This window comes from Trichomycterus rosablanca, chromosome 15, assembly GCF_030014385.1.
Source record: "Trichomycterus rosablanca isolate fTriRos1 chromosome 15, fTriRos1.hap1, whole genome shotgun sequence".
Classification (NCBI taxonomy): Eukaryota; Metazoa; Chordata; class Actinopteri; order Siluriformes; family Trichomycteridae; genus Trichomycterus; species Trichomycterus rosablanca.
The window spans coordinates 20,155,056-20,167,370 of NC_086002.1; the positions used below are offsets into that span (position 1 = coordinate 20,155,056).

At 37.5% G+C, this 12,315-nt stretch overlaps 1 protein-coding gene across 1 annotated transcript in view; it reads right to left on the bottom strand.

The window, feature by feature from the left end:
* Positions 1-12,068, bottom strand: part of LOC134328802 (histone H2AX-like) — a 218,105-nt gene extending 206,037 nt beyond the window's left edge. The window contains exon 1 of the mRNA XM_063010030.1: positions 11,686-12,068. Coding sequence (XP_062866100.1) covers positions 11,686-12,068 — 383 coding nt within the window. The remainder of the gene's footprint in view (positions 1-11,685) is intronic.
* Between the last annotated feature and the right edge of the window lie 247 nt (positions 12,069-12,315).

Sequence of the window (12,315 nt, forward strand, 5' to 3'; positions counted from 1 at the left end):
TAGCTATCGCTTCGTTAAACAAAGGAAAATCTCCAGGTTCCGACGGCTTTCCTGCTGAATTTTATTTGTTATTGTCTGATGATTTGTCTGATTTACTTACATCAGTTTTTAACCATGGAATAGAAACAATGGACATGTACGATAGTTTTTATGAAGGTATAGTAACATTAATCTTTAAAAAAGGTGATGAATATGATTTAAGTAATTGGAGACAAATAACTCTAATGAATGTGGAATATAAAATCTTTGCAAAAATTTTAATGAACAGGTTGCAGGTAATTTTAAATTCTATTATCGAACAAGAGCAAACATGTGCAATTAAAGGGAGAAACATGTGGGATAACTTATGTATTATTAGAGAAATTATTACATGCAAAGGCCTTAATGTACCTGGGTTTTTCATGATTGCATTGGACCAAAAAAGAGCATTCGACTTTCTATCAAGAGACTATCTGTGGAGAGTATTGCAATGGTATGGGTTTCCTGATGAATTTATAAATATGGTTAAACTGTTATATAAAGAATCAAAAGTAAAAGTAAATGTGAATGGGAACCTGACTGAAAGTTTTGATATATACACGGGAGTTAAGCAAGGATGTCCACTAAGTGCAGCTTTATATGTGATAGCGATTAGCCCTCTGCTGTTCAAAATTAAAAAAGATAAAATGTTATCAGGGGTTCAGGTTAACAATCAAATGAACAGATGTATAATATCAGCTTACGCAGATGATATAACTTTGTTCATAAAAAACCAAAGAGAATTAGATAGAATCAATGATCACTTTTTAAATTATGAGAAAGTATCTGGAGCAGTTTTGAATCAAAATAAAACAGAAGCAGTATGGATTGGTGACCCAAAGAGTAAACCAAGTCTTAGCATACAAGTAAAAGATGAAATCACAGTACTTGGTATACAAATAAGCAATGAGAATGCATTAGATAAAAATTGGAATAAGAAAATATTAGAAATTACTGAAGAGTCCAACAAATTAATGAATTGGAAAACAAGTTATGAAGCAAAAATAAATTTAATTAATGTCTTTATATTAGCAAAATTATTGTTTCTATCCATTGTATTCCCACCAACGCAAAATATAATAACAAAATTGAACAAAACTTGTATCAGAACAATATGGGGTAGAAACTTCGAAATAGTTAAAAGAGAATTCCTATATAAAGCTAAAAAGAATGGAGGACTAGAAGCAACTAATTTTGGAATAAAGCTTAAAATTAATTATTGCAAACATATTAGTTTAAGCTTAGCTCGAAAAGCAGCTTGGTTAGGGAATACTGATGAATGGGCCAAACTAAGAGGGAAGAAAAGGAAAGATGTTCCCTACTATAAACTCTTATATGGCGACTTTGTCGAAAAATATAGACTTTTGGAAATAAATTGGGTCACGCAGTCCAATAAAATAATTCATAAAGAAATTGCGAATTACATTTATAATGGTATGATACAGTTTAAAGACTGCACAAAAGAGGAAAATGAAAATCTTATAGATTTATTACAAAATAAAATAATATCTAGAAAAATGAAAGATACAATGTGGTTGTCAGCCTTAGGTAGATTACCGGTGAGAGCAGTAGTAAAGTGGAGTTGTTTTGTTAAAACTAACTTATGTCCAATGCCAAATTGCAACGAAAACGAAACAGTTGGGCATTTACTAGTAGACTGTCAACGCTACAGAGAAATTTGGAATTGTATTAAGGACTTGGGATTAGATATAGAACTGTCTAGGAAAAACGTCATTTATGGTGGCTTTAACCTTGATAAACTATGTGGGAAAAGACTTTTGTATTGGATTGTGATTGCTGTAGTGGTGAATCAAATATGGAAAACTCGATGTAAAATGACAACTGAAAATGTGTATATTGATTGTGAAGATGTAGTTAAACAATGTATGGCCAAATTAAAATGCATGAAAAAATGTAAAATGAAATCTAAACGCATGACAATTCCATGGGACCTTTTTAATGGACTTTAGACAAATAGTGATCGAGTTTAATTAATTCTAAAAGAAAATGTAAATATTTGTATTATTACATGAAATGTATCAATTAATGTAATATTACTGTACGTGTATGATGTAAATGATATTTGTAATGTGATATAAATTTGTACAATAAAGTTTATTTAAAAACCCTAAGGCCGCGCCCAAGAAGGGCTCCAAGAAAACCGTCCCCAAGACCGCCGGCAAAGGAGGCAAGAAGCGCAGAAAGTCCAGGAAGGAGAGCTACGCTATCTACGTGTATAAGGTCCTGAAACAGGTCCACCCTGATACCGGGATCTCCTCCAAGGCTATGGGCATCATGAACTCCTTCGTCAACGACATTTTCGAGCGTATCGCTGGTGAGTCCTCTCGTCTGGCTCACTACAACAAGCGCTCCACCATTACCTCCAGGGAGATCCAGACCGCCGTGCGCCTGCTGCTTCCCGGTGAGCTGGCCAAGCACGCCGTGTCCGAGGGTACCAAGGCCGTCACCAAGTACACCAGCTCCAAGTAAAGCGCCTTAGTCGCTCTGGCAAAACAACGGTTCTTTTAAGAGCCACCCATCTTATCAAGTTAGGAGAATTTTCCTCTTTTTAAATATTATATCTGAATATGTCATACACACTATCTAGATAGCCTCACATGTTTATAATACTTGATTTTTATTTATTTATTAATATATTACTATTTTTGGGCCCTGTTGTTCTTCACGAGTTGTCCACGACTGTCACTATGTGGTGAGTTTAGGAGATTACACAATAAAATGTTTCTGTACTCTTAAAGTTATTATAATACACTCAGAGCCGTAGAGAGAGAGTTGCTACACTCCTTGATCTCGCCAAACAAACCCTGTGCAGTTAAAATAAAAAAAACGATAACTAACTGTAACTGTATTAGGCGTTTGCAAAACTAACGAGAACGTACTAAAATTATAGATAGAATAGCCTTCGTTTTCGTGTTTATCATTTTATTTATGAGCATTGTGAACTAATATGAAATCGATGTTTTCCACTCGAGCAGTTTTAGGTGAGCTGCCGGCACCGTACGGTACCTCATGCGGTCTTTCCCAATCCGCTCCCTCCTCACTAACACTCCACTACAGAGGGACCCTCCACGTGAACGCGCAAACGGAGGCGGAGTGGAGAGGGGGAGTGAGTAGGGAGCGGATTGAGATTGGGGGGATTGGGCTCCCTGACGGCACTTCATGTTTACATTCCGTTTCTGCTCTCCACGCTAGCCTGCAAAATGACCACAGCAAAAGTTAAGTTGATGTTTTTCTCAGATTGAGCTCCCTGATGTGTGTCTCATGAAATAGTTTATATTATTATTAGGGCTGTCGTTAATCGCGGGAGGCAGGAATTTGGACTTGAATTGTAACTTCTGAGTGACTTTTAATTCATTCTGATCAGCTATCAGCATATGCAATTTGTTGAAGGTTCAAAATTTTTTTTTTGCACTGGGGCCCTTGAGCTCCCAGTTACACCACTGGTGTTGCATCTAGAAATGGTTCATATTATGAGCGCCTGTTTTCAGTGGCAGGGTTATGGACAGGTAAAGATCCTCACTTTTACCAGTTCATGTTTTACCAGCTCATTTGAAATAACTGGCTGAAAGATGGTAACTGTCAACAACTACATTTCAGCAGCAGTATTATACACATTTTGCACTTACGGCTGATATCTTGTGGACTGTTACAGTTTTTGTGGACAGTTGGTTGTTCAACAGTATTTGAAAAACATTTTTAAATGGTATCTTTTGTTGAGTTTTTATTACACAATACTTACTCTGACCTTTTTGAATCCTGCACCTGAAAAATGACCCAAAGTATGAAAAAAAAATAAAACTAATACTAGAACTAATAAAAACTAAACTAAAACTAGGCATTAAACCCACTTTAAAAACTTATTAAAACTAACTAAATTAGAGAAAATAAAGTCACAATGAAATACAACTAAACTATAAAGAAAAATCCAAAACTATTATAACCTTGATTCCTACATGTAATACATTAATGAATTCATTATAAATATGCACAAGTTTATTTTGTCTAAAGTAAGTGGTGGAGAAAGTACAGAAACCATGTAGTCGAGTTTAAGTAGAGATATCCAAGGTAAAATATTACTCCAGTAAAAGTAGTAAAAAAAAAACGTTACAACGGTTCCCTATGGGAGTGTCGCCGCTCTGGATACACTTAAAACATCGTCCCGTTATTATTGTTAGGATTTAAGTTTTGTTTAAGCTGACAGTGTAATGGTCAACTATTATCATTAAACAGCATTAAGTGGCCCCATTTATATGCATTCTTACATATATAAGTATATATATGTATGTATATGTATGTACCTACCCATTCCGTCAGATCGGCCGTTTGTAAATTTGTTTCGGTATTGGTAAAAGTGTTTCAGCTCTTTAAAAAAAAATTTTTAAGTTTTTTTTTTGTTGTAAATTTGTTTTCTAAAATGTTAATTTGTTTTGCACTTCTTGGCCACTGTAGTTTTTCCTCAGTAAATTGGTCCACAATCGATTTGATGTTTTTTTTTTCTTGAACTAAAGTATACAATATACTATAATCGCCATATTTGTTGCATTTTTTAATATTGTACAATTAGGTGGGACAAATAGCCATTAGAGACATGCCAATGTAGCCCAAAAATAACCCATACTAGGATATAAGACAGAGTAGGAGAACAGAGCAGTGTATGATAAAAAATTCATATTAGGTCAAATCAGTAAAATTGTAGTGAAATTGAAATAAAACAAACAAATAACTTTAGAAACCTGTCAGTGCTTGTGAAAGTAGCATTAGAGACACATTAGGATAAAAAAAATACATCTAAAACACCTGCAGTGGTGTAGGAGGAGGTGTAGGGTGAATAAAACCTGAAGGTAAAATTGTGTTTAGGAATGTGTAATATATAAATGGACAACGCTTGTGTTTGTTGCTAGCTTTTGCAGGTGTGTGTGTGTGAAAGAGAGAGTAAAAAATGTAAGTAAAATAGGTGGATATGTGTCACCTGGACTGCTAGAGCCATTAATGTTTTGTTAAATTGGGTGTTAGGGTCATGAATGAGTGATTAACTACATACACAATGAATACATTAAACAAAAAAATAAATAAAATTGAGTAAATAAGTTTTCAGATTCTTCTGTGCTGAACAATACCGACATATAAAGTCTTTATAAGTGACATCTGTGTTAAAAATGTGTTTGTATACAGTATATATATATATATATATATATATATATATATATATATATATATATATATATATATATACACACAGTGGAAAATAAGTATTTGGTCAATAACAAAAGTTCAACTCAATACTTTGTAACAAAAAGTGTCAATGGTCGTCTTTTGGACAACTGTCAAGTCAGCAGTCTTCCCCATGATTGTGTAGCCTACAGAACTAGACTGAGAGACCATTTAATTAATTAGCTGATTAGCTGTAGGGCAGTGATAGCTCGGTGGTTAAGGTACTGGACTAGTAAACAGAAGGTTGCCGGTTCAAGCCCCGCCACCACCAAGTTGCCACTGTTGGGTCCCTGAGCAAGGCCCTTAACCCTCAGTTGCTCATTGTGTAAGTCGCTTTGGATAAAAGCGTCTGCTTAATGCTGAAAATGTAAATGTAGAGTGTGGCACCAGGTGTCTTCAATATTATACCTTGTCACAATATTCTAATTTTCTGAGATACTGAATTTGGGGTTTTCATATACAAGTTTCACTTTTTGAATGGAATTACTGAAATAAATCAACTTTTTCATGATATGCTAATTTTATGACCAGCACCTGTATATATATATATATATGAAATTTCATGATGGGGACCCCTGCCCTAGAGCAACTCACTCAATTTTAGAAAGTGAATCCTACATTTAATAAAATGTTCAATAAACAGATTAAGTAGTTTTTTTAATCAAATTCTATTTATAGTTCACATGAAAATAATACATGTCAAAATAAATACATACCATGTTGTCCTCTTGTTTATCCTCTTGTTTATCCTCTTGTTTATCCTCTTGTTTGTCCATTCTCTGTAAAGTTTAGTACACATTTGAAATATCAGTAAAATAATTTTGCTTCAGGTCAACAAACAAACAGAAAGAAAAAACCCAGATGAACCTAAATGTAAGTGCGTGTTATCACAGAGCTCATGGTGCACTTTACCCTCCCCCACCCCACTTAGTTACACGCGGGAATCTACATTTTAGGAACACCTGAATTTAAAGGTATCCAGTACAAAACCATCACTGACTGTAGACTCAAACTGCTAAAACACATGATTACATTCACACCTGTGTGTGTTTTATCTACATTTAAACCCTCATTTGTTTAAATACCAAGTCATGCAGGTGATAAACGAGGTGAAAGCATCAGTATGTGTTGTGTGTTGGACGGATTAAAGCTCTGAGTACAGCCTGAGTTTACAGTTGAATAGAAGAGTAAAACAGGTCTCACCTGCAGCAGCTTCACACTTTCCTCGTGCTCCAGTCTGTTCCTCTCTCGGGACTCGAGCTCGTGCCGCTCCACACAGCGCTGATGATGCTCGCGCAGCCTCTGAAACCTCCGTGTCTCGCGCGCACCGAGCATGATTATAATGATGCGTTCAAGGTGCACAGAGAAAGTGCAGAACTGCACACGTGCGTTTATGATGGCGGGGTGTTTTAGAAAATGTTTCAGTGCCAATTTACTTCTCATGAAGTTAATCACTCTCCCATAAAATCATTACCCAAACACAGCTTCAGAGACATTTTATTAAACGCTTTAATGTGTTGTAGAAATCTGTACATTAAAGAAAATACAACATTATTTTTAATAATATCAATTATCAGGTCAGGGGATGGCTTCATTAACTCAGAAGGAGCTCAAATTGTTGTATGACTTCAAAATAATTACTAAAACAAAAGAGGGCTGAGCAGTTCTCCATTTCAGAATAAAATATATTCATACAGATCAAGTTAATAAACAATTTCAGTGTGTCATGAACAAAGCATTATAGTTCACAGGTGCTTAATTGCTCTCTCTCTATCCCCTCCCCCACCCTGACTCTGGACCTGTTATGCTCTGGATCTGAAGATGCACAAACCAGTGTGACATGAACGCAGTATGAAATGTCCCACCACAACACTACACTATATTTAATGCTATTTATTTTTACTGATGCTTTTACATCAGATACAGTAGATAACAACATATTGTGCTAAATAATTTAGCATGAACTACATGTATAGAACAAATGGATACTTCTGATCAAATTCCATGTTTTACTGATTTTGTAAAAGTAAGTACAATACAAAAAGAAAAATAAGTTTACACATTCTCTACAGGAAACAAAGTGCTGCACATTTTAATGCATGATTACTTTTTACTTGCTGAATGTAAGTACTAGGGAAAAAAAACACAATGTGCCTGGTATAAAAGTAATAATGCATTAAAAAGCTAACTTTTTTTTTCTTTTAGTTACATACAGAAAAAATATTGTTCAAATTTCTATCCCATAGAAGAGACATTAAGACGTTTAAACCAATAACAAAACATGGAATTCAGCTAGCTGTGCCCAAACCACTGCGTACTATGTATTTATATAACATGTAGGACATCTTTATAGTGTGATTTAAATATTTGTGCTCTGTCATTCAATTTGAAAATAGAAAACCTGATCCTGAAGTTTACTTGGAAAGCTTATGTTCTTGCCCCTCCCCCACACCCAGTCCTGCATAAATGTAAAAAAATGGCATAAATGTAAGTCGCTCTGGATAAGAGCGTCTGCCAAATGCCATAAATGTCAATGTAATTTGATTATTACTGTTGTATATGTATACATAACAGTAAATGAAAGCAGTAGTATTAATTAAACAGTACATACAAAAAATCCCCAGATGTGGAACTGCATCGTCAAACATTTTAAAGTATGAGAACCAAGCACGTTAATCGTTAATCTATCCCATAATTCAACTGGAGCTGCAAGGATATTCAAAGCAGAAGATGAAAAATGTCAGAAAGCAGGGAGTTGGCTGTTTACAACAAAAAAAACAGCCAACTTAATCCAGTTGATCACTAGACCAATGTCCTCCTCAGTGGACATTTTCCTGCTCATTTATTTAAAAAAACCATTAAACACCCTGATGTGTGAATACTGTACATTTACCATCCTAGGTTGGTTTGATGGTTATTCACCACCCACTGATAGGTACAGATATTTACCATGCTAGATATCTATCGGGTGGCTGTGATGCATTGGCAAGCTCTTGGATCACAGCTCTGAAGAGTTGATAAATAGTGATCAAGTCACTCAAAATTACTAAAGAGTTTCACTTGGTCAGCTTTTCAGTCAGTCAAATAAGGGTACTTCCATCAGGATGTGAAAGGGCTTGGACCCATGGGTCAGTCCGGCCTCATCAGAATTGGGTGTAACATAGATGCTTTGACAAAAGAACATGCTAGAAATGGCTGATATAAAAAGGGGCAGTGGAAAAACATGGACATATGCATGGGAATGACCCGTGTTGCATTTTTGGCTAATTATTGTCATGTGTTTGTAGGGCGGCACGGTGGCTTAGTGGGTAGCACTGTCGCCTCACAACAAGAAGGTCCTGGATTTCAATCCCAAGGTGGGGCGGTCCGGGTCCTTTCTGTGCAGAGTTTGCATGTTCTCCCCGTGTCCGCGTGGGTTTCCTCTGGGTGCTCCGGTTTCCTCCCACAGTCCAAAGACATGCCACCAGGCTAATTGGAAACACTGAATTGTCCTATAGATACCTAGCCGCTAGATGCACAAACCAGTGCATTGTAATGCCGGTCCAAAGCCCGGATAAAATAGGGAGGGTCGTGCCAGGAAGGGCATCCGGCGTAAAAACTGTGCCAAATCAATGTGCGGATCATGATCCGCCGAAGAGCTGACCCCGCAACCGAGCGGGACAAAGGCCCAGGAGAAGAAGAAGATTGTCGTGTGTTTGTAAATACATCTTTTCGGATGCAACAACTCTTTTTATATGTGTGTTCAGTTTTAATCTGAGAAGCAGCCTTTGAAAATGGGTATCGTTGAGTGTCATCTTTGTCTGAAGTACCTTTCGTGGTTGACCCAGCACCTAAAAAGGATTTGCAGTTCTCCCAGGGGCTTAAGTAAAGTTTAGTACTTGAAATTCTAAGTGCTGACCTTAAGAAAACATGGCAAGTCTGCATGGATTTTGCTCGAATCGTTGTCTAGATAAAATTTTTTTGTATGTTTATCTAGAGCCTCTGATGACAATGTAGCCGAAATTTCGGACTCGTCTGACCTTTCTAGAGCCTGTTTGGACACGTTCCAATTCCAATATATTCCCATTCAAATCCCATAATAACTTTTTGGACACCACTTGGGCCGTTTGACTTAAAACTCAACTATGTGGGCAGTCAACACCTCTAGAAGTAGTCTGAAAAATCTGAAAGCTCTAGGTCCACATGAAGATTTTTAAGGCCTTTCAGTATTTCTCCTCCTTCACTGAGAAAGGCATAATTCCAAGGTGCAAGTCTGCATGGATTTTGCTCGAATCGTTGCCCCAATAAAAAATACTTCGGAATGCCCGAACGCTTCCAAATTTGAGTATGTTTATCTGGAGCCTATGTCGACAATGTCGCCAAAATTTCGGACCCATCGGACCTTGCTACCCCGTTTGGACACGTCCAAATCCCAATTTATTCCCATTCAGATTCTTACACGCTCTATGTAACACTGCTTTGAAAGGTCCGATCGACTCAAAACTCGAATGTGTGGGCTGTGGACACCTCTAGAAGCAGTGTGAAAAATCTGGAAGCCCTAGGTCCACTGGAACATTTTTAAGGCCTTCCTGTGTTTCTTTTGCCTGACTTTGAACCATTTCTAAAGGTTCCAGAATCTCTAGGACAACAAAACTACGTTATGCAAAACTGCATTACATTACAAACTACGAGTTTTCCCGAGTGTAACCATACCAAATTTGTCTACCTAAGTGCCCAATAAACATGTTAATTTAGTAGCTAAACGTTATAAAAACGGGGCGATTTTCCGCGATTTCCCGTGGAGTTAGCTCAAGCTGCTGGTGTCAAACAGCATCTACTTATCGAGACAAATCTATTGATATGTGTATCTTGCATGTTGACCACCGGGAAGTATGAAAAACGAGTGTCATTAGCATTCGGTTGCTAACGTAGGCCTCATAGGCTTGGCGGGAATAAACAGTCAAACACAGACACCGGGACTCGATTGAATCGTAATCTAGGAGTCCTCCCGAGTGCATGGGTACCAAATTTGTTTAACAAAGTGCCCGATAAACATGTTAATGTAGTAAAAAGAATAATAAAAAACGGGGCGATTTTCGGCAATTTCCAGCGGAAATAGCTGCCGTTTCTGGTGTCATATGACATCTACTCGTCAAGACGAATCCATTGGTATGTGTTTCGTGTCTGTAGACCCTTGGGAAGTGTGAAAAATAAGCATTTGGGCCTTCACTACTGTATGCTGCTTATGGGACCCCACTCAAGTATTCAATATATTGCAAATGGGATGACTTTTCACTGTCCAAAAGCTGTATATTTGTCATGCCTTTATTATATTGGAAATGGGATAAGTTTATTTTTATTTGGTCCAAAACCAGTATAGTATGACCAAAACCCTTAAGAGATTTTTTCTTTGTTTCTCTGATCTTTTTCAAACTTGCACCATAGGTTGGGGAGGTGGAGACTTAGAGAGGAACGCAGATTTGGAAGTCCTACCTCGCTCCAAACCTGAGATCTGACATTCCCATTTCCAATATATCGCATAGGTAAAAAATATACTGGTTTTGGACACTGCAATTCGGACCATTAAGCCATGGATAGTGACTGAGGGACACGTGTAGTGTGTAGTATGTATATATATATATATATATATATCAGTGGCGGCTGCTGGTCTTTCAAAGAGGGGAAGCTCATTGTCCGCTTACATCATAAAATTTGTCAATTTATTTATATATAAATGTATAAATTCTCCCCTTTGTTAGTTTTCAAAAAAATGGCATGAAATGGGTTGCAGTTTGTCTTCCGACAGAATATGTTAGCCCGTCCAACACGCTCAATTTAAGTACCAGAGCCGCTCTGCGCTCATTGGGCGTCTTGATGAAGCTCTTTTCTCATTGGACGAACGTGCTTACGTCAAATGTCGCTTACTGGTCGGCGTTCTGCCGCTGCCTCGTTTTAGAAAACATAATATTTCCTCTATGCTGTTGGCGGGATTTATAATACTTTCCTTTCTTTCTTTGTGCTTTTAAAACACAGCCTACAATCGCATTTGAAGTATATAACTTTCTAAAAAAATATATTATTGATTATTTCGTTCATTTTGCTTATTATTAGTATTATTATTATTATTTTTGTTCTATGTTTATTACACAAACACGTTTGTTGCACCACTTTTAATCGTCTATATTGTTGGTTTTGCTACTGCAAGTGATCTATAACTTCACTTATGTATACATATATATATAGGGACATATGTAAAGATAAGATAAGAAAAAAATCTAATCGTAAATATTGATTTAATTTTACCATGTGATAAATCATGTTTTACAACGTGTGATTCTATGAACAACAATATTACATTTGTTTTGTTAACACATTATCTGGGGAAATTGCACTTTTTCTGTGGAAATGGGTGGCTCTTAAAAGAGCCTTTTGGTTAGAACACGAGAGCGACTTTACTTGGCCTTGGCTCCTTTCTCGGTCTTTTTGGGCAACAGAACAGCCTGGATGTTAGGCAGCACACCGCCCTGAGCGATGGTTACACCTCCAAGCAGTCTGTTCAGCTCCTCGTCGTTACGCACGGCCAACTGCAGATGACGAGGGATGATACGAGACTTCTTGTTATCTCTGGCGGCGTTACCAGCCAACTCGAGGATCTCAGCGGTCAGATACTCCAGCACGGCAGCCAAGTAGACAGGAGCACCAGCTCCCACACGGTGGGCGTAATTGCCCTTACGTAGCAGTCTGTGAACACGGCCCACGGGGAACTGAAGGCCGGCACGGGATGAGCGAGTCTTGGCTTTAGCCCGAGTCTTACCACCGGTCTTCCCTCGTCCACTCATTGTGATGATCAGATACGTTCGTGGTACAAAACTGAAGTAATCTGGAGGAGAGCTCGAAGCGGTAAGATATAGGCAGGACTAGGTCGAGTCCAGGGTGCTTAACTGTCATGTAGCTGAAAGAACAAATGGGCAGTGGCGGAGCCAGACAATTTTCACAGGTGTGGCCAGACTGAGACCATTGCTCACACAGGGGTGGCACAGAAACTGATACTTTTTTTATGTGGTCACTCACTCATTTACCTATACA